Genomic DNA, 23,321 nt, shown 5'->3' with positions numbered 1-23,321 from the left:
GTGTAGCGTACAGCGTACACATAGTATATGCATTGTAGTGTGTGTACTTAGTACATAAGACATGTAACATCTCATAGTAATTAGTATAATGATTGCAGTCTAATAAAGAGCCTAAAACCGTCGACACATCTCAACATTTCATCCTCCATTAATAGCATAATTTGTATAACATAGAATATAAGATATTTCCAAACGACGAAATTGCTATGGCTACCTTAAATAAAACAGAAAACATTGCAAAAATTGTAAGAAATACGAAGGAACGAGCTAATCAACTCATTTTTTTCCGGTTTTCTTCTTACCAACCAGCTAGCAACAAGAAATATCAATGTGGTTCGTCTGATCCAAGAGATAAGTATAATTTTCTTTTAAAATAATAGTCTTTGTCGATTCTCCATAACTTTTGGGAATAATAATAATAATATCAGCCCAATATTATATACTTACCAACTGCTGAGCACGGGCCTCCTCTACTACTGAGAGGGATTAGGCCTTAGTCCACCACGCTGGCCTAGTGCGGATTGACACATCTTCGAAATTCCTATAGAGAACTTCTCAGGTGTGCGCAGGTTTCCTCACGATGTTTTCCTTCACCGTTAAAGCGAACGATAAATTCACAAAGAATACACACGTGATTTTTAGAAAAGTCAGAGGTGTGTGCCGTTGGGATTTGAACCTGCGGACATTCGTCTTGGCAGTCCGTTCCACACCCAACTGGGCTATCGTTGCTCGATATACTTTTGGGAATATTTTATAATATTTTTAATTACTTTTATAGTAATTATTTAGTATTTATCTATATATATTTTTAGCGTCTATCTATATATATTTTTAGAAGCATTAATTTAATTATACGACGATAACATTTTAAGAGCTTTCTGATGTATCTTTGAAGTCAAGGGTCCAACAACAATGAAATTTATATAGGACCACACGGGAAGCACCAGCTTTCAAATAAAAAATCGTTCATCGAAATCGGTTCACACAGCCAAAAGTTCTGACGTAACTAACAAAAAAAATCGAATTGAGAACCTCCTCCTTTTTTTGAAGTCGGTTAAAAATTAAGCGCTTAAAACCAAGCAAAGGCAAAGTCTTATATCCGATATACGCATACATGCACACAACTCTCATGAATCCCTCGCTTTTTAAGCTGAACTCCAAGGCCAACAACCACGCATTACGTAACCTTTTTGTATGTTAAAAATTATCGATACATTTACATATTACTTGGTCCACAGATACTCTGGGCTTCATTAAACGTCAGTTTTGTGGTTCATGGAATTACGTTTTGTGATACCTGTACCCTAGTAGATGCTTTATATAGAAAATAGTTAAGTATTGACGTCATAATTTAATTACTTACCGTGTTGATTGTGTCTACCTTTACTATTATGCTGTGAGCGTTTGTGTGTTGTGGAACGACTATTGGTTCGCTCTCAATAAAAGGGAAGGTATAATAATGTAAGTACGTTTAATATTTACACACTGGTCTTATTTACGTTTTAAAGTCAGTTACAAACAAGTTACCGCAATGTATGTTAATGTTTATGATGTTAAGTAAGATCAGTGAGCCCTATACTGTCTACGAGGGCAATTTTTTGCAGTTACATTCGTTCTAATCAAATAAAGCTGTCGTATCCCATATAATCCATATATCCCATGTTTCAAAAAGTCAAAAGATTCATGGGTGCGTGCCGGGGACGTGAAATTTAATTAAACCCACGACAAGGATCTAGAGTGAGTTTCGCTTTACGCTAGAGGTCATTTGGAGTGACAGCACGCGATGGGTAAACATTCGCTTGGCCCATATCTCGTACCTTGTTGAGGGGCTCAGACACTTTTACGGCTGGATTAAGGCCGCGTTAGAAACGATGTTAGAGCCACAAATTATTTTGCCAAAACTCACATATTTAGCGAAAAACGGCGATCAATGTGATATTATTGAATAAATATTTTGTGCTGGGATAAAGTTTGCGTAAAGACGGTGTAACAGTTTAAAATGAAGTTGATTATGTAACGATTACATGATTATTATACTCAGTATTTATTTTAGTTATTAATTGTGTCCTAGAAAATAATCGCGTTTCAACGGACGTTTGACTGTTTTTTTTTGTTGTTGTGGTTCTTACCCAACCATGCATAATTTTAACCTTCACTTGTAAAAAATTAAAAGATGCATAGGTTTTACACTTTTCTACCTTCCTTACAATGTTCGAATAAATTTGTTACCTTTAACCTGCAATCCAGTGGAATATTTTTTGTATGAATTTTAGAACTTACTTATTAAACGCAGTCCCGGATCTTGAATTTTTTGGAGGCCGACAAAATCCGGATAAAACCACTCCCGACCTCCTATATTTTTAACTTTGTCATCATCATTTCGCGCCCCGCAGGAAATAATAATTTATGTGTGTAATGTTCTGGATGTCTCAGTATGAGACTTTCCCGCCCTCACACCCACCACTACAACTCCTGTAAGCCAGGATCAGCAGTGGCACGCATTTTATGACACCGAGCAGTGAAGCTCGGCGAGTCTCAGGGTAAACTAATATGTCATTATCCCGCAACGAAATTAATCAAATAGAAAGATAGGGAGGAGTTGGAAATATTAATTGTTCACTTCCCTCCAGAGCAATGCGGGTGACAAAATCATGATGTAAGGAGGCGATTTAACCTCAAGGATAGGGACGTTTACAACTAGATAAGCTAGTTATAAAGCACCACGGATAAAATTAAATGAAAGGGGCCTATCACATGAGCTGTTAGATTTGATTACAATAGGCATGGCAAAAACGCCGGAAAGCACGGAAATTCCGTCTAGTCTCAACAAGGTCCATGTAGTATACAACCCCAATGTTATTTGCATACTGTTTAACATGATGTTGCGCTCTTCATGCCAGAGACCACATTCCCAAAGTACGTGATGAGCAGATTGTTCAACCTCGTAACCAGGTGTAGAGCATGGGCACGCAGGAGAATCAACCAGCCTAAATGAGAATAGTTTACTCTTAAAATTACCATGGCCGGTAAGGAATTGCGATACACAGTAATCTATTTCTAGCCAAGTTTTAATTAGGCGATCGCGAACGTACGGAAAGTATTTATATAAATGACGCCCTTTCGAAGACGAGTCCCACCTACATTGCCATTCATTTAATAATTCATTGTGTACATCAGTGTGCGGTTTAAATAGTCTATCGATTCTTAAGAGCTCGCGAGACGTAAGAAACTTTTTATCCATATCCTCTCTGGTTGAGTAATACATAGCGGCGCGACGCTGTACCTCCAAATCGACAGGGAGTACACCCGCGAGGACAGGCAAAGCTTCTGTACTAACAGTTCTATACGCCTTGCACAAGAATATTAACGCCAATCGTTGACTCTGGAGCAGTTTCCTGCGCACAACACCGGTAGTTGCCCTATCGGCCCATACAGGTGATCCGTATGTAATGCAAGCTAAGTAAGTCGCTCCATAAATGATTTTGAGCGTAGTGAAAGACAGTCCCCACGTAGAGGTCGATATCCTTGTCAAGGCGTAAAAGTTACGTTTTGATTTTTCCCCGACGTTTTTTATATGCTCTAGAAAGGAAAAATTTCGTTCTAAAATCAAACCTAAATAAGAAACCGATTCTTTCCTTTTTACAACAATATTATTAAATTTTATTTGCGGCGGTGATTTTAATATACCTACCTTTAAAAGCAGTTGGAACGTTTTGTGAGGTGCGAATGTAAGGCGATTTCTTTCACCCCATTCAGATATTAATTGTAAACACGTATCCGCCAAACTTTCAAGCCCCGATCTACTATTAGATTCTATTAGTAAGAGGCCGTCATCCGCATATCCGGTTAAAGTGCATCCTACAGGTAAGGGAATAGAAAGAAAATCATCGAAGCTCAAATTCCATAAATAAGGACCTACAACTGAGCCTTGTGGACATCCCATACTCAGCGACTTCGACACGGCATGGTGGCCGAGTTTCAGTTTGGATGTTCCGTACGAGAAGTATGAGTAAATTAGGGAATATATATTCCTATAGCAGCCTCGTATTTTTAACTTAAGAAGTATCATAGGCCACCAAGCATTGTCAAAGGCACCGGAGATGTCTAGGAAGATACCGAGTACATATTTATGTTCCGATATACTTACTGTTCTTCTAACCGATATTGCCGCGTCTGTAGTCGACCTACCTATGGTAAATCCGAATTGATTTTTGTGAAATATTGGTCCGCCCGGTAGCAGACGAGGGACAATGAGGCGTTCTAGAAGTTTACCTAAAGATGGTAACAACGTAATAGGTCTATATGACTTGGGATCATCGGGAGCCTTGTCGCCACTTTTAGGTATTATTCGAATGAAACCGGAGCGCCATATTCGCGGAAATATACCTTCAGCAATACATCGGTTAAAGACAGATAGTAACGAATCTCCGGCTGATTTACACGCTTCTTTAATCATCTTGTTAGACACTTTATCTCTCGCCGGAGGCTTTGTTTAACGGCAGAGATGCAACAATGGTAATAAATTCATCTAATGTCGCAAGGTTTGAGACTGGAGAGTTTGGCAATTCCGCGGCCCACATTCTAATTTGGTTGTGATAATTGTTGTCATTAATAATATCATCGGGTATAAGTGAATGCAACAGTGCTTCCGTAGTCTCCTCAATACCAGTCGTATAGCTATTATTAAATTTAATATTATCGATGTAAGATAAATGAATTGGTCTATTTGCTTTAAACTCTTGGTATAAAGGAGACCACGGGCCCTCCTTATCTAACCGCGCGGCGATTTTACGCAATAAATTACCTTTCGATTTTTGTACTGCTGCTCTATAATGCGACCTGGCAATTTTAAGTTCATTAAAAGCAGATGTAAAAGTGTCACCTTAGTCCATTGAAATGTTACATTTTTTAGGCCTTACCTTGCGTTTTTTAGAGGACGAAATTTTATTTTTTTGAAGTGTAGGGGGGGTCAGTCTAAAGCTAAAACCAAGTTTGTGGGGTCGCCACCCTTGTCCCACGGCCGCCATCTTGAAAATAGGGGTTGAAATGGTTTTTACGATGTATCTCTTAAACTATTTATCTGACAAAAAAAATGTATAAATATTTTTTGTTGCAAATTAAATTCTCTACAACTTTGGTCTAGTAACTTTTGTCGTAGAACTATAAATAAAAAGTCGTAGAACTATAAACAACTTCAACACAATATTATCAGCTATTCTTACAATAAGAGAGGTTAGAAATAATAATAATAATAGCAGGCAGATGTTCTTTTGTTCCCTAATGGTCCCTTGGGTATTTGGGTATTAATGAGAGTACAAAAAGTATTATGAACCTTATAAACACACGTTCTGATGACGTTGCAATGGACATTGCTTAACATTGAATTTCTTAACATTTTCGCTTATAACTTTTTTATTTATAGTTCTACGACAAAAGTTACTAGACCAAAGTTGTAGAGAATTTAATTTGCAACAAAAAATATTTATACATTTTTTTTGTCAGATAAATAGTTTAAGAGATACATCGATAAAAACATTTCAACCCCTATTTTCAAGATGGCGGCTGTGGGACAAGGGTGGTGACCCCACAAACTTGGTTTTAGCTTTAGACTGACCCCCCCTACACTTTAAAAAAATAAAATTGCGTCCTCTAAAAAACGCAACCCCAAATGTAACTTTTCAATGGACTACCTGTGACACAAAGCTTTTGACACAACGGATGTCTCAGTAGTTAAAGTTGGGTTAATTATGAGTTGTGTATTCGTCTGCCAAGTTTGAATTTGCCGCCCTCTGAATTCGCCGTCCGTGGCATGGGCCCCGGCTTGCCCCCCAGATAGATCAGGGGCTGATTAGACGTCGGTTTAAAAAAAAAATATGTTGTTTAAATAATAAAGAAAACGTTGAACGGGATTCAATGAAATGTGTTACATCGATAGACAATGTCCTGGATTCATAATGAGTATTTTAATTTTGCTGAGAAAGATCATCATTCTGCCTGAACAGAACCTAGTACGTACAAAATACTTACTTATAAAATTATTTTATATTTTTCACAAATTCTTTATTCTTGGAATACAACGGCTTTAATTCATAACGTTTCAATTTTTTTAACTATACACAGTACTCAATAGTCTTAATTTATTTTAGTCCGCACTTTAAGTAATTAACTAGTATATGGGCGCAATGTTTAGGAATACAATCTAGTTTTTATGCTTTTATATTTTATAATTAGCTTTAATTTTGATTGTAATCTGTTTTGCGTCTTAAATATTAATAAAATAAAATAACGTAAGTATTTGAATAACAAGTATGTTTTTTTTTTGTTGTAGTTGCTACTCCTACAATTTTATTTGAAAATGGATTGTATAAGTGGATGGTGTATATAAAATAATGATAGGTTTCTTATTTAATATGTATTTATTGTGATTAATGGACATTACAATTATATATTATTGTACAGACGTGTTACATGGCTGAGCACCGGAACTGGAGAGAGAGTTGTGTAGGGATGGGACACATGACATTATTTTTTAATCGATTACATAATCTCTTACATCCCCTTTCTTTCCAAATCAACAATAATCTTTCAAATACGCAGGTTTTTTAATAGTCCTTCCGGCTCTACTTTTAGGCTCATTTACATTTTGATTTAAATCACACAGTTCTATATTTTCATTGTTACAGTTATCTTGTGTTACATTATTTTCATCATCTATTTCAATACTATCATAATTTCTATCAGTTTCTATTTTCATTTCGCTTTGATCATTACACTTTAAAAGATATCTTCTATTCCTATCCAACCTTTGGTCATTTTCAGTTACAATTTTAAATGAATTAGGTCTATCATCCTTACTTACTACTTTAGCATATGATAATGGTTTTTTAGTATTACTATCTTTTAATATTACCTTTTCTCCTTTCCCTAAATCTTTTAATTTTCTTGTATTTCTATCATAATATTTCTTATATTTCCAAGCATTTTTATATAAACTATTCTGAATATCTCTATTTTCTTTACTTATCTCTTGTTGATGAGGTAACAATCCTGATATTTTCCTATTCATCAACAATTCTGCTGGAGATTTGTAACCAAATTCACTTGATATTGGTGTATTTCTATATTCTAATAATGCTAAACTTTTATCTTTACTTTCATAATCACATTTCTTAAACATATTTTTTACTGTTTGTATATATCTTTCCGCTAAACCATTACTTTGCGGATATAATGGACTACTTGTCTTATGTATAAAATTCCACTGTTTAGTAAATTGTCTAAATTTAATATTAGAGAAATTAGGTCCATTATCAGAATATAATATCTGTGGAATTCCAAATCTACTAAACATATTTTTTAAAAACACTTATTGTTACTTCTGCACTGAGATCTTTTAACATTTCAACTTCAATGTATTTACTGTAATAGTCCACTAAAATCAAATAATTATTATTTCTGTAATTAAATACATCACAACCTAAATCTGTCCAAGGTTTGACTGGCATTTCTCTTATTCTCATAGGTTCTTTTACATTGTTTTTTCTAAACCTATCACATGTATTACAATTCAAAACTTTATTTTCAACATCTTTGTTCATTGAGGGCCAAAACATACAAGACCTTGCCCTTGTTTTACATTTTTCTATACCTAAATGATTATAATGAACTCTATCTAACATCTCAGTTCTTAATGTATTTGGTACAACAATGCAATTATTTTTAAAAATTAAATTGTCACAAACAAATAACTCATCTTTCACAGAATGATATGGTTTCAAACATGTAGGTATATTATACATGTCTGGCCATCCATTAGTTAAATATTCTTTTAGTTTTTGCAATTCAGAATCATTTATAGTCTCCTGTTTAAATATTTCTAACTTTCTATCAGTAACTGGTAAGTTACTAACTACCATTCCTACTTGAGCTTCAATTTCTTTTTCCATAATAGTCTCATTACAATTATAACAATCTCTTGATAATGAATCTGCTATTAATAAATCTTTACCAGGTTTATACCTTAAAGTTAAATCATACTTCTGTAATTGTAATCTCATTCTTTGGAGACGCAATGGTACATCACACAATGGTTTCTTAAATATATTTTCTAACGGTTTATGATCCGTTTCTACATCAATTTTTTTTCCATACACATATTGGTGAAACTTAGTACATCCAAAAACTATAGCTAACAGCTCTTTTTCAATTTGAGCATACATTTTTTGTGTATTTGTCATACTCTTTGAAGCATAAGCAACAGGTAAGTTATTTTGCAACAAAACTGCACCTAATGCATCTTTTGACGCATCTACTGACAAAGTACAAGGTTTATTAGGATCATAGAATTGTAATACTGGTTTTGACATTAATATATTTTTTAACTCATTAAAAGCCTTTTCTTGTTCACTAGTCCATACCCAAGTACTACCTTTTTTAATTAACATTCTTAATGGTTGACAAACCTGCGACATAGAAGGTATAAACTTTGATATATAAGTAACCATACCTAATAATCTTTGTACTTCTTTTTACATTTTTTGGTTTATTTAGGTTCATTATAGACTCAATTTTTTGATTATCTGGCTTTATGCCATCTTTATGTATTACATGACCTAAGTATTTAATTTGCGACAAACCAAATTCACATTTATTTAAATTGAACTTAACACCATTTTCTTGTGCTATTTTTAACACCTTACATAACCTTTCGTCATGTTCTTTTTTATATTTTTTCCATAAATTACAATATCATCACAAAATACAGCACATCCTTCTATTCCTTCTAACATTTGTGAATACTGTCTATGAAATACTTCAGGTGCTGATGATAACCCATAAGGTAACCTTTTAAAACAAAATCGACCAAATGGTGTAGCAAATGTACATAATTTAGCACTATCTTCATTCAATTTTATTTGAAAGAATGCAGTTGACGCATCTAATTTACTAAATATAGTAGAACCTGCCATTCTACATGAAACTTCTTCAAATGTAGGCAATTTATAATGTTCCCTCTTTAAACATTTATTTAAGTTATTAGGGTCTAAACATATTCTGATTTTTCCATCAGGTTTTTTGACTATTACTATGTTACTCACAAAATCTGTGGGTTCAGTAATTTTTTCTATGACTCCTAATTTTTCCATCTGTTCTAACTCTGCTTTCACTTTGTCATGCAAAGGAATTGGAACACCCCTACAAGGTTCTACTTTTGGTACATAATTTTCCTTTAATGTTATTTTGTATTCTACATTCTTTAATAAACCTAACTTTTCACTGTTAAACAATTCTTTGTACTCATTTATTATTTTTTCATATTGTTTATTATCTGTTTTTATAATTCTTAAATATTTTCTTTCCATCAAACCTAACATTTTTATAGTATCAAATCCTAACACTGGTATACATTCACTGTCTACAACATAAAACAATAATTTAACTTTGTTACCATTAACCAGTTCACAATTTAATTTAATTTTACCTATACATTTTATTTTGGTACCATCATAATTATACAATGTTTTATTATTATCATTTATAATGTGTCTTAATTTTAAACTTTTTATATTCTTTAACGGCAACACATTACAATCTGAACCTGTATCTAATTTAAAATTAATATTTTGGTCATTAATTTTTAATGACTCACACAACTCACTATTTGTACACACACTGTGTACTTTTAACATACCTAATTGATAATCATTACTCACATTATCTATAGAACTTACTTTTGTTTTACACATTTTACCATAATGTCCCATTTTATAACACTTGTTACATTTCACTTTATATGCTGGACACTTATATCCATGTACATATCCACAGCGTTGACACATTTTCTTTGCAGTAGGTCGCTGCTTACTTTGGAAGTCTGGACTCGTTTCATTTTTTCTAATGAAGTCTCCCTGCTTCTTTATTATATTATATTTCTTATTTTTATTAGTATTGACCACTGCTACGCTTGGTTCCACTTCAAACTTTTTCATTTGCTGTTGTGTCGTTTCAGCCATTTTACACATATTAACACATTTTGTTAAGTCTAATTTTTGCTCTTTCAGTAATCGCTCTCTTAGTGATTTATCACTAATTCCTCTTATTATCTGATCTCTTATCAGACTATCTCTTAAGTTTTCAAATGCACAATCTTGGCTTAATTTTTTCAGAGCCATTACGTACTCTTCAAAACTTTCTTCGCAACCTTTGTTACGCGTAAAAAATAAATGTCTGCACATCGTTTCATTTTTTAGCGGCTGAAAGTAATTATCGAACTTTTCTACAATAGTTTCGTAGTTTCTTGTTTCCTTTTCGAACTCGAACGTGTTGTAGATTTCGATTCCTTCATCACCCATCACATGCAATAACAGTGATATTTTGGCATCATCTTTCAGCTTCTCTCCCGCTTGGGACGCTACAAAGTACAAATCATACCTTTGTTTCCATTTCTTCCACTGTTCACTGGGATTAGAACATGCGGTCAATTGTAATGGCGATGGCTGCTTCAAATCCATTTTAATCACTTTATTTTCTTTCTTGAAACCTTATTTTTCTTGTGTCATTTACGACTGCGCCATATAAAATAATGATAAGTTTCTTATTTAATATGTATTTATTGTGATTAATGGACATTACAATTATATATTATTGTACAGACGTGTTACATGGCTGAGCACCGGAACTGGAGAGAGAGTTGTGTAGGGATGGGACACATGACATTATTTTTTAATCGATTACATAATCTCTTACAGTGTAAGAGTCAGCGTAGATTAGATGGGTATACTGTCATCATCACCGGCAGCAATGCCGGCATCGGTAAAGAGACAGCCTTAGATTTATATAGGAGGGGTAAGTTAAAAAGTTCAAGACGCCTATAAGTAATATGTGTTTGTTTCAAATGAGTCTTTATCATTGCCGCCCAGCCGAGGCGGCCGTCTGAGCGGTTATGTTAGGTTCACGGTACCTTACGACACAAAGTTGAGCAGCCTGGAAAGATGGTAAATGTCAGGCAACCGTTGGGCCGAGTCCCTAACACTCTTCGGTGGCCATCTTCGACGCATTAGGGACGTCTGCGGGCTACCTTCGAAGGTCTAAGTGGTCGTCCCCAACCGCCCCTGTGCGATGCCGCCTCCTGCTGTGGCGAGATTCCAAAGCCCCCGCGCAATGAAGGACGCCTTCAATGTCCACGACAGTATAAGGTCTACCTTCAATGCTGCCGTCTATTCTGCGGGTCACACTAGTGTAGTCCAACAGCAGACAGCCCCTTGCCGCCCACCCGCGACCAGTCGATGGCCCCTATTAGCCGCCTCTTACGACAGGCTAAGGGTACCAATTGTGGAATTCTCCAAACGCCCCCAACCCATAGAGCTAGTAGATAAATATACACTAACAGTTTTCTGAAAATAAATCGTCGTTGAATACCTACGGTTAATTATATCTAAAGTAGGAAGTTATTTCTTCTCTAGGTGCAAAAATAATAATGGCATGTCGAGACATAAAGAAAGCAGAAATGGCAAAAGAAGATATTGAAAAAGAAGCTGATTTGATAAAAGTAGGTAACGAAAAACAAGGCGAGTTAGTAAAAGGATCGTTGATTCTTGAGCAATTAGATCTGTGCAGTCTTAAATCAATACAAGATTTCTCTCACCGAGTTTTGGAAAAAGAGCCCAGAATCCAAATACTAATAAATAATGCTGGTGTCATGATGTGCCCTGAAGGTCGGACAGAGGATGGATTTGAGACACAAATGGGATCTAACCACATCGGTCATGCCTATCTAACGCTTTTATTGCTACCGAGATTGATAAAAAGTGCTCCATCCAGGATAATATGTTTGTCTTCTTTGCTGCACGAAAGTAAGTATAAATACGTACCAAGTTTTAAGAATGGTATCGTTTGTGTTGCAACCAGTGGGTTAAAAAATAATGATAATTATTTCCGCAGAGAACGACGTGGCTTTTGACGACATGAATTTTGAGAAAACTCCATACAACGCATACGTAGCCTACTGCAGAAGCAAAGCCGCGAATGTATTGTTTGCTAGAGCGCTTGCCCTAAAGTTGAAGGTATGTGTCCTAATTTGCCTCTCGTAAGTGTATGTATCTATTCTGAAAGAGAATTGTTATAAGTACGATGTACGTAGGTATATTGTGCTTACCACATACGTAGGTATGTGGAATTATTTGATATGTAAAAAATAAAATCATTTTCAATTTCTATCTCTAGGAACATAATATGACAGGCGTTACTACATACAGCGTGCACCCAGGAGTGATCAGCACGGGAATCGCCAGGCATTATGATCAAACTATGGGGTACGGGACATCGTGGCTCTTCAACCGTGTGCTTAGTTGGTTCATAAAATCGCCGCGCTGTGGAGCCCAAACTACGATCTATTGTGCTGTCGACGAGGCCTGTGCCAACGAAACTGGACTCTATTACAGGTACGTAGATAGTAGTTGCTTAGCAATGATTTAATGCATAAAATACACATCAGGTGGATATAATAGAGAACGCCTACCTGAGAGCGGCACCACACGTGCGTCACAGTGCGGCGCCGCACCATATTGAACTCGAGCTTTTTATTGTAGGGTGTCAAACGGGTACAGGTGCGACACCGGAGCACAACACTGTTTGCCGTGGTTGAGCCCGGAGCGCCAACACGTCGTGTGGCCTCGCTCTTAGGGCTCATACACATAAACATTAAACACGATACGACGTCGTATCGTGGAAATCTACGACGAGCAACGTAAAATTGACTACACGACATCGCAATGCGCCACGATACGGTGCCGCAGTTAATCTCGACAAATACACCGCAATATACGTATTTTCCTCTGGTATTAAGATGCCTAAAGAAGAAACAGATACATAGAAGATATTGGATACATCTATTTCTTTCAATTATGAATAACGGGAGGCTTTTTATGAAGAAATATACTAACGCCTTACAAATGGATCTCTCTACGACGTCGTACGGTGCACTGTGGCGCGTGGCGATGTCGTGTCCTGAACTTTTATGTTGCTCGTCGTAGATTTCCACGATACGACGTCGCTCCGTAAAACGACGTCGCGTCGTCCTACGACGTCGTATCGTGGTTATGTGTATGAGCTCTTAGTATTGTACATTATATTGTTTTTAACAAACTTCAAATTTAGTTATAAACAAATCAAACTGTGTGCTTTGCTTAGAATGTGGCAAAAAAAACACGACACCTGACTAACGAATTGGTCTGCATTGGTCGCTCGGTTAAGCTATGATTAATTTCTCGATGTTTTGAGACATTCTAAGGGAACTGAATATCAATTCTTAACATCAATAATAGGATACAAATACTTAGTTATAACGTCAAGCTCTAGTGATTGGTACTTGTCCCAACTGACGCCGGGTTAAGTAAATATCCCCATATTTTATAAACAAGGGCATACATTGACACAGTTTAATCATTAATGTCTTCTGTATGTATGCCTGCACTTTGTTTAAACTAATTTACTAATTAGTTGATAATCCAGTCGGTTGATGCCATTTGTGAACCGATGGTTTCGATTCGAGGAGTTAAGTAAAATTTATGTTTGTGAAAGAGGATGTCTGGGCTTGATGTTTATCTAAGACTGGATTTTGCTTGCGGATACGTCCGCGTGAAAAGATTTTCCCGCCATAACAATACCTAAATCACTGTAGAAATCCATGACGCCATATCACCTAACACCTTAAAAACAGATTAAAAATTCTAATATAAGCTACCTAATTTATTACCGGAATAAAAGTAGTCTATATTTTAATCTAGGGTACGGTTTATCCGCGTGTAAAATTTATTGAAATCCATTCAGCGGTAGTTGCATTGAAAACACATCAGGCTTTTATCTCTGAAGGAGTAAGCAGAAGTTTAACCAGGGTACCCACTTTTCGCCATATATGCTCCGTCCCATAGTGTAATGGGAGGCGAGCCTAGTGCCACATCGGGCATAAATTTCAGACTCCGGGTGATAGGTATGTAATAAGCAGAAAAATCCAAATATCATTTTTCCCAATCCGGATTTGAACCCCAGACTTCAGAGCTGTGTCGTATCGTCTTCGTATCATATTAGAAAAAGTAGACACTTTTTCTACATAATTTAACTTCAGAATATATTGTAATGACTCATGGGGCTATTTATTAATTTTAATATGTAATATAATGTTTAGTTTCTTATCAATCCTTTTAAATTTCGTAACTTAAAATGTATTTTCTTAATTAAAAATCTTGTTTGTTGCAGCGACTGTGCCGTAAAGACACCTTCCAAACAATGTCGAAGTGATGAAGAAGCCGAGAAATTGTGGGCGGTAACGGTAGAGCTATTGAAATCGAAACTGCCGGATTATAATCCTTTCGTCGTAGAAGGGAATTAATTTGTAGTATCGTATTCTTTATTATAATTGGCAAGATTATAGTAATTGAGTACTTGCATATTTTAATGTATTATGTATTAGTATATAAAAATATTTTATAACTGTGTTAATTGTTAAAGGTTGCTCCCATATATTTCGACATAGGTACATTTTATACGTGCGTTATACAGTGTTTTATTTTATTACTGAACTTAATGATGAATAATAAGCGCTATTATTTTTTACATCATGTTATTTTTTTTTCTGATTTGTATAAAGGGTAGTAAATAATAGGTACCTATATTTAAGTACTTGATAATACTAAACTGGTATTCGGTATTTAATTTTTATTAAAAAGTTTCATACAACCCATCCGTAACAGTCGTTTCCTTTTTTTCATGACTATGATGATGTGATTTCATTATATAATGTTGCCTTAGAGTATTTCTGTTCTTCGTTGGTGATTTTTTACAGAAGAACGTCGAGGGGATATCGCAATCTCCCGCTAGGAGAAGGCCGCTGCGTCGTATCCCTCCACAACGCAATGGTTTTGTGACATTATTGTCGTCCTGAGGACACTGGAAATCCCAGTCACTATATCCGGCTTCATTGACGCGTTCTCCTGACAATTTAATGTGTTTATCAAAAAACACTAGAAAACTTGAAAGAATTTGAATAAAAATATGTGGATTCTACAAGGCCAATTCTTCGTCTTATTAGCTTTTTTATATGCATTAAAGTAGCAAACACATAACTCATTATATAGCCTCTGGTGTGTTAGTTAGTATTTTAGTAAAACTGGTTTAATGGGTTTGTAGATTTCTGGTCAAGCAAGCTAGCAAACTCGAGTTCTAATATTGTTTAATTATTTTAATAATGTGTTTAAATACCGTGTATTGTTCTAAAATGATGTCTCTGAAACAAATCGCTGTACCCTAAAAAAGCGAAATTATTGTCCGGGACTCTTCTCTCCGCGACTTGCTTGAACAGATCTCTGACGTATTTGGCCTCGGCGCGATCCCTAATGACAAGTAGATGTCCCCCGGCTCCCAGACAAGTCGCGTACGCCTGGTACCATGTTTGGGGATCTTTGTGTATGATGTAACAGCTGCCATTGTGTCCCGCCTCCCAACCTGTTTCAAAGTTATTATTGTTGTCACGGATTACAAGGAACATATGGACCTATATTATTTTCTTTTACACATGAATGTAGACACTATAAATAATTATAAATTACTTCTACAAACTGAGACAAAATAGTTCTTGCCTTCAGTATTTAGTGGAAGGTATTGCGGACATTTAAAATATCTAATGCTCAGCTAACAAACCAATATTCGTAATCCTTATTTAGGTAATAATTGGTAAGCAAATCACGTACGTGGATCAAAAGTATTACACTCTTGCTTAAACACTATTCCCTCCGCCTTAATTTTGCAAATGAATGGTAGGGCTTGAATACACGGATGTACGAAAAGTCGTCCACTACGACGCATAGCGACACAATGACCCCCGCGGTACTTCGGCTCTTGTTTCTCCCACAGCAGATTCAGTATACTGTCTTGCATTGCCTTTCCTAAAGGAAAAAGGAGACTAGATATTATTTTTTGACAATTAATATATATACATAAAGTACTTATGCCAATAACGTACTTTATGTAGACATATGAGCACAATAACTAAAACTTAAGTAAAGGTCACACCTCTCCCTGGGGAAGGTCGGCCCAGATAGCAACAGTAACCTTCCTGGCGTAGTGCCCCTGTTTTTGTGAACATAAATTACCTGTGACAGTAACGAAATTCCTCTCCGAATAAAAATCATGTATGCCTATGAAGACCCCTTTAAATCTATTTATGATGGTGGTCATCAGGAGCGGCATCGCATCAGCCTCGTCAAGCGATTCCGGCACCAGCAGCATTGAGCCTTCGGCTTCGCAGCGGATCCGTGCCTCGGTCCACGATGCGGCGGATTGATGGATCTTGTAAAAGGCGTTGAATGCCTTCTCGTATCTATAGTCGTCGCGATATTTTGGACGTTCTGATACTGTCTGCAAAGATGATTTGTAAGGTGTTGCAGGATTTAGATGACATAATATGGATATTCAAGCTATGTAAGTATGTCGAGTTAGGTTCTACATAGCCTGTGGTGGCAATATAAACACCGCGCCTTGTTATATTATTGTAGTATTTTGGAGTGCCGTGCATAACTGACTTCTGAATAATTAGGATGCGTTGGGGCAAAATCGGAAGCTTTTTCAGTGAGTAAAAAAATTTTTTTTTATTCCTTAAAAATTACAAATGTTTTATAAGGTTTTAAAAGAATAAGTTATTTGATTTATACGATGCTTTCTAAGAGTTTTCTCCAACGCACCTTAAATATTGTGTACTGGGTAGGTACTAACTGATCGGTCTTTATTGCGACCAAAAATATTGAAATAGAGTTTGTAAATAGATTCCTCTACAAAACTCACCCACCAACATAACAGAAATTAAAACAACCACAACGTTGCATCGTGTGACCACCAAATATTTCATTTTACTTAAAAACAATCACATTTTTTATTAGAATCGCACCCACTCACACGGCTAGTTTATCAACAATACGATGCACTACCGGAAAATTGAGTTATGCAAACTATTTAATTCTGAACCTAAGTCCTAGTGCGTACTAAACAGTACCTACATATGTTGAATCCAACGTAAGTATGTCTTAACCACTATCAGTCTTACTTACAAACTTATTTTAGCGTTAAAAGATGGTTAAGAATTGCTTAAATAGCTGTCAAAACATCACCGGTTCCTAGTTTAAACCTTATCAAGAGGCAAAATGGCTGGGTTTTGACTCACAGCTGATCGAGTAAATTTGTGTTTTAACTAAGCATAGCTTTGCGGATATATTTATATTTATAAGTGAGACTGTATAGCACTAGAGAACTTTCTGGGGAGACTTACCATTACTTTAAAGACATTTTGGTGTCGTTTGTGTTCTTTTTAGGCAACCTTTATACCACCCATGAGATATATTTGGGATCCTACCGATATTAACGTAACATTCAACAATAATATTAAGTATGTGCTCCCTCAAACACATTTTTAAAGTTTTTAATGTACCGTTTTAACATGGAGTTGGAGTAAAACCAAAACTTATTTTTAATAAATTTATTTTGCGACTATTTCTCAAATATATTCTATGATTTCTGCTATTGATCTAATTAAGTATGTAGACATATTATTTGGCGGCAATATTTACTTTTTATTCCATTTATGATTGAATATCTTTAAATACATTTAAATTCGTGTGTTGCTTTGTACATTAGTCACTATTTCGATTGGGGCCGATGTGATAGATAATTATTAGGAATTTAGGCAAAAAAGCAGCACACTTCGTAAAACTTTAGATTTTTATAGATTGGTAAAGTTAATACACCATATAAGTTCGTCACAGCTAAAGTAAAATAAGAGCAGTCTTCTTGCCATTTAAATCCTAAAACAATTTACCGTACATATTTATTACAACGGGTCACCTACGTGCCGAGGTCTGGGAGGGTTTCAATTCTAGGCAAATCAAACTACTGGAAAGGACACAGTGTTGCTTGAATGAAACCCCCCATTCAGTTCACAGTTTCCGTTGCCACAAGGACCATTGGTTTGATAAACCGAACTAAGACAAAAAAATATGATAATTTTTAAAATTATTTTTTAAGATCGGGCAAATGTGATTAAGGAGATTTACAAGTAATTTACCTACCTATGTAAAAAGCTATCCACTATTAGAATAGCAAATAAATAAGTAATGTAAATTTTAAACTATCAAAATAATCCTTATTAAATTGTCTATTTAATAGTGTTGGTGGCAAATTAAAATGGTTTTTACTTTAGGAAGGGATGTACGGAATCAACAATTTTAGTGTGAAATTGATGACACAATATCCACATTATAAAAAAATGTAAACTACTAATATTATCATATGTATCGTAGAAATATAATGTTTATTTTTTTTCTATGTTCTATAAATTTCGTGAAGATAGCTTCCACACGTAGATGTAGATAGTATAGTGCTAGTAAGTATATAAGCATTTAAATTTGCCAAATACATCGAACAACAAAAACACATTTTCGGTCAAATATGTAAAAACTAGTATATCCACTCTCTCGTTTTAATTAATAATACGTCTGAACCGGGGCACGGCCAGTCTTTACTAAGGCCACTTTCACTTACTAGATGTATTAACATTACCTAAAGTATAAAATAGGTACATTCCGTTTTATACAACAAATGGCATCAAATCAGCCTGTAAAACCATCACAATACATTTCCAATGAACAACGCACCAGCATCAATATTTACATAAATGCTTTAAGGCGATACCTCAAGGTCCATTTTCATACATTTTGTTTCACCTTTAATCTGGGTAACTAAACAAGTATTGGCAAGTAAAGAAATTTAATATGACGAAATTTTAAAGGCAGAAATATCCATGATTATTAATTATTTTTACGTTTTTCTTTCAACTGCGAGAACTAATCACTAACTAGACGTGAATTTAAATTCTTTACTTGCCAATACTTGTTTAGTTACCCAGATTAAAGGTGAAACAAAATGTATGAAAATGGACCTTGAGGTATCGCCTTAACAAATTAGACTACTTAAAATAATGTGCACAATAACAAACACGAAAACATTTCATTTATAACGCAATACAGTTTACAACTGTATCTTTATATACGAAAACAACTTATGTACTGATTATCAAAACATTTCTATTGTTTTAAATAAATAGATAAAAAACAAACAATACGATAAATATTGTTTTTAAAAAATTTCACCGCGGGCGACGTAGGACCGCATATTATAAAATATGACCGTATTGGAGAAAGCTAAATCTGAAGAATATAGAAAGAGGAAATTCTATTGGAATGAGGATGGCAAATAGCCGTAATTTCATTGAAGCATTGGCGTAGCTACGGTTTTTTTAGGTGGGGGGATCAAAGAAGTGCTTGCTGAATTCAACAAAAGACCTACACCACGCGAGGACCTTGTAAGCGCTAGGTTTTTTTTAGGGTGAGCAAAGACGTTACTAGTGTGGGCGCCACCCACCCTAGCGCCCTCCCCCCTAGCTACGCCCATGCATTTAGTTAGTCCAATGTTATTTAATCTTAACTATACGTACACGTACCAGAAGACGATTAAATACCTACTTTTTACAACGTGTAATAAATTGCAGTTTTTTTTATTCGTCGGGCTTTGGGTGGATGATTTACTAATATTTGGAGGAGAAAATGAACTTAGTCAACAGACAACTATGTATTTACTTAAAGGATAAATATTAAATATTCGATATGAATTACTTTGTACGGCATTGTAATACTGCATTGAAATGGTGTGGACTTAATTAGCATTATTTAAAAAATCGAAAGAGTAAATATATTCTAATAAAATATATTATATTTTAGGTAATCTGTGAAATTGCATAATATTTTAACAAGTTATCTAATTTTTGTTCGATAATATGATAGGCCCATAATATTGATATTGTGGGTGCAGAAGTAAGGCAATTGTCTATAAATCCATGAATCAAATTCATAACTAACATAACAAGCATTTGTGAAACATGAAAGTTGCAAATGGAATTTTTCATCACATTTATACAACCAAGTTCAAATAAACAAATAAATAAAAGCGCGTGCTCATGGAGCAAATCAAACGACACGTGTAAACAATATGACTAGTACTTAGTATAGGATTTTTCTAAATATTTCGTACGAAGCGTTGATAATACCCCAACTCATAAATGCGCGCGTAATGTTTAATAAAGCTCCGTGATAGAAATTGGCGAAGTTTGAGCCCCTTTTGCGTAAAATATACATAAATTCATAAGCCACGGTTCTGTGGGGTCCGCCGAGCTCACACTGCATGGCTATCTTAATAACATTTAACGGATAAAATAAAGTGCTCAGTAAAGCACCGATGGTAGCTCCGGCGACGAAATTTTGTAAACTTTGATAAAATAGTCTCTCTTGTGTTGGCATCCGCAGCCGCACTTCGTCGCGGATAATAAAAAACATAGCATTAGACGGACCGTTTCTTAACAATATAGGAGTCAATCCTCGGTAGAACTCTTTGATACCGTAATGCCTGGCGATGTACCGCGTCGCGTGCGCCGTATTCCTAAACTTTTTGTGGTATTTGGGGTGGATTAGCAAAGTTTGAACTCTTTCGAAGGGCATGAGCGTGGCTTCGCAACAACCGGCGACCACACCCGCTAATGTTTTGGCAACATAAGGATTTATTTTGTTTTCCCGAAGCGGTCGTAAGCATCCGTCGTATACTCCAAACATGAGAGACATCGACATCGACCTCTGCATTAAAGGCGGCAGCATCCCACGGTACAGATATCCGAGACCTTCTTTCTGCAACTGATTTAACGCAAATGTAGTTTCAACCCCATGCATCATCTGAAACAATATAATTGATTTTGCATAAGAATTGTGTCAAGTAAGCCTATAAATAGCAGTACTGATTATGATGAAAGGGAAATCTATAGAAAATAATGTTGGACTAATTGTTTCTAGAGCTTCAAGTGTGATATTTGAACAATTGTGGTGTTAGCTATATGAATAAGGCGATTTTGAACTGCTATAAAACTACTGTATTTTATCATTAGAATAGGAAATTAGAAGGTAAATATACCTATATGATATGCTTAATTCTACATAGTATTTTGAAAGTCGTTAATTTTTATACAAACAAAAGTTAAGAATCTCTAATCTCTCTATCTTTAGTGGCAACAACATGATCTATGAGCAATTTGTGATATAAATTTTATCATTTATCATTATCATACTCCTCATTTGCTCAATCATTTGAGTAAATCAATTTTGTTACAAGTGTTTTTACATATATAGGGACTATCTTTATTCATTCTTTGAATATATACCAGATTCCATTTTGCATGACACAACTATTTGTGTTTTTACTAAAGATAGAAATTATTAGAAGAAGATATAAGTAAATTATTAGATATATAGAAAATACTTTTTTTTGTAAATAGTAACATATTACAATTTATGTTACTTTTGTATGTAATGTTTTTACATTCTCACATAAATGATCAGAACACAGTGAGCAAATCTTGGCTCAGCAAGCAAATTATTTTTACCATAAATTATGTGCTGCCTGGAATATGTATATTGTATATTGTCTACATATTTTTTTTTTACAAAAGAGCCTAAACAATGAAATATATACTACAATAGTTAATCTCTATTTAGAGCTGTCTTAACTTTTACCGTGCCAATGGGAAACAAAACAATTCACACTTCATTCAATTATTTATCTATCCATCAACAGAATCTCAATTTAAGTGGTTGAGGGTAAAAAAAAAACATAGTACCTGTCTAAATATGAGCTTATTAAGTGGATAGCTGATCAGTATGTTGCAGAATGCAGAACCTCCTCCACACACAAACTCTTTCCAGTTCTCGGGGAGGGATCGTGAAGGCATTGGTACTGCAACGTCGCCTTCATTTAGACAACTGCGCTCCAGTAGTTGGTGATCCGTCATTTTACCATGCTTATCACAATCACATGGCATTATGTGGTTTCAGCCATTTTCTGTAAAATATTAATCACATATAATTGCTGTATCACATACTGTCTCACCATCCATGTCCAACACTGACTGGCTGGCTAGGCATAGGTTTTTATTAATGAGAGGGTCTACTTTGTAATTCAAGGCGTTGGATGGTGTTTCTACTGTTTATAGGTGGTCATATTGCTTACCAACAGATGAACAGCAAGCTCAGCTCTGCATTCAAAGCAATAAAAGAAAATAAAACATCTAAGAGAGCAGTATTTAAACAGGGAATATCCACCAAAATGTTTTATACCTCCACTATAAAATTTGTTTGACTATTTCTGTTTATAATAAGCCTCTTGATTCATTATGACTCAGTTGTGTATCATTCATATTAGAAATGTTAATTGTAGAATGTAAAATATATCTGAATGAATGAATGTAAATAGACAGTGTTCAAACAGGTTAATAGTTTTTAAAACAAGTTTTAGTTGGCATTTGAAGGCAGTTTCGACTTGTCCCAATATTTTTATTTTCGAAACATCTATACACCATTTAATTACACTGTATTTAAATAAATATAAAAAAATAACACCAAAATTTTATTCTGTTACATCTTCCATAGGTTAGCCTTGAATGTTTTGATTTGTCAACAAAGATAAGAGTAAATTCTAAAATAAATGTACATGTCCTTGATATAAATTCAGAGATGTAATATAAGTAATTAACAATGTCAATATAGCAATGTGATTTTCCACATGTGGTTATGGTATATTTATAATTCTGAATAGACAAAAACTATATGTAATTTAATTGAACTGCACGTTACTATAAGTTTTTTTTAGGTATATTAGTAATACGACTCTTTACATTATAGATACACACTGCTACTATAATAGACGCGGTTATTTAAACACGAATTATATGAATTAAAAACATAGTTATAGAATAACCTAGGATAGATAGTCATAATATCATGAAATTTACTTACCTTTAGTTCGTTTGCAAAGACAAATTATGTAAATTATTACGCGCGAGATGATTTAGGGAACCCCAAATTGAATCATACCAATAAAACTGATTAACACGATTTTAGTACAATTTTAGCACTTTCTATTAATAATTTGTAATATATTCAATTATATGAAATGGTAAATTTAGATACTTATGTTTATACTATTGATAGAATAATCTTTGCAATCGATTGCAAAAAAAAATTGTGCCATGCAAAATCCAAAACCATTTGACATTTGTAGTGTGACATAAGTCTGAAATGACATAAACAGCTGACCGTAATCATGTTCCAGAGAATGAAATGTGGCATACATAGCGTGTCGATAGACGTCAAGTTAGTCGATTATGGTTTCCATATCGATATTAA

The 23,321-nt window shown here is 34.8% G+C and overlaps 3 protein-coding genes across 6 annotated transcripts; 1 reads left to right on the top strand and 2 right to left on the bottom strand.

The window, feature by feature from the left end:
• Positions 1-1,043: 1,043 nt before the first annotated feature.
• Positions 1,044-14,744, top strand: LOC119188328 (retinol dehydrogenase 11-like). 4 transcript variants are annotated; one of them, XM_030173870.2, is made up of 7 exons: positions 1,044-1,461; positions 6,329-6,375; positions 10,748-10,845; positions 11,463-11,852; positions 11,941-12,062; positions 12,223-12,440; positions 14,254-14,744. In XM_030173870.2, the coding sequence occupies exons 2-7, from the start codon at positions 6,356-6,358 to the stop codon at positions 14,384-14,386; spliced, it is 981 nt and encodes a 326-aa protein (XP_030029730.1). In that variant the 5' UTR covers positions 1,044-1,461; positions 6,329-6,355; the 3' UTR covers positions 14,387-14,744. The 4 variants fall into 4 exon arrangements, with proteins under 4 accessions (XP_030029730.1, XP_030029748.1, XP_030029746.1 ...); XM_030173886.2 differs by lacking the exon at positions 6,329-6,375 and having other exon boundaries at positions 1,196-1,461; positions 10,749-10,845; XM_037444191.1 differs by lacking the exons at positions 1,044-1,461; positions 6,329-6,375 and adding an exon at positions 5,652-6,008 and having other exon boundaries at positions 10,749-10,845; positions 14,254-14,737.
• LOC119190910 (uncharacterized protein K02A2.6-like) lies at positions 6,403-10,743 on the bottom strand. Its single transcript, XM_037444190.1, has one exon. It carries the CDS (start codon positions 10,509-10,511, stop codon positions 8,688-8,690), a length of 1,824 nt encoding a protein of 607 aa, XP_037300087.1. The 5' UTR covers positions 10,512-10,743; the 3' UTR covers positions 6,403-8,687.
• On the bottom strand, positions 14,698-23,212 carry LOC115447003. Its single transcript, XM_030173891.1, has 7 exons — positions 22,932-23,212; positions 21,758-21,978; positions 20,191-20,819; positions 16,146-16,423; positions 15,744-15,938; positions 15,256-15,498; positions 14,698-14,987 (listed from the first exon to the last, which is right to left on the bottom strand). The coding sequence occupies exons 2-7, from the start codon at positions 21,956-21,958 to the stop codon at positions 14,716-14,718; spliced, it is 1,818 nt and encodes a 605-aa protein (XP_030029751.1). The 5' UTR covers positions 21,959-21,978; positions 22,932-23,212; the 3' UTR covers positions 14,698-14,715.
• Positions 23,213-23,321: the final 109 nt, after the last annotated feature.

The sequence above is a fragment of the Manduca sexta genome, chromosome 28 (genome assembly GCF_014839805.1).
Source record: "Manduca sexta isolate Smith_Timp_Sample1 chromosome 28, JHU_Msex_v1.0, whole genome shotgun sequence".
In the NCBI taxonomy this organism is placed as follows: Eukaryota; Metazoa; Arthropoda; class Insecta; order Lepidoptera; family Sphingidae; genus Manduca; species Manduca sexta.
The sequence above is the reverse complement of the archived record's forward strand: the minus strand, read 5'-3'. Positions and strand labels throughout refer to the sequence as shown.

Coding starts and splice junctions, on each gene's coding strand:
- LOC119188328 (XM_037444191.1), top strand. CDS start 5,919: ATGTGTTACATCGATAGACAATGTCCTGGATTCATAATGAGTATTTTA. Junction 6,009..10,748: donor TTCTGCCTGAACAGAACCTA/GTACGTACAAAA, acceptor AATCTCTTACAG/TGTAAGAGTCAGCGTAGATT. Junction 12,063..12,222: donor CGCTTGCCCTAAAGTTGAAG/GTATGTGTCCTA, acceptor TTCTATCTCTAG/GAACATAATATGACAGGCGT.
- LOC119190910 (XM_037444190.1), bottom strand. CDS start 10,511: ATGGATTTGAAGCAGCCATCGCCATTACAATTGACCGCATGTTCTAAT.
- LOC115447003 (XM_030173891.1), bottom strand. CDS start 21,958: ATGCCATGTGATTGTGATAAGCATGGTAAAATGACGGATCACCAACTA. Junction 16,424..20,190: donor GGCTCAAACTTCGCCAATTT/CTATCACGGAGC, acceptor AACACCTTACAA/ATCATCTTTGCAGACAGTAT. Junction 15,499..15,743: donor GTGTAATACTTTTGATCCAC/GTACGTGATTTG, acceptor ACTTTGAAACAG/GTTGGGAGGCGGGACACAAT.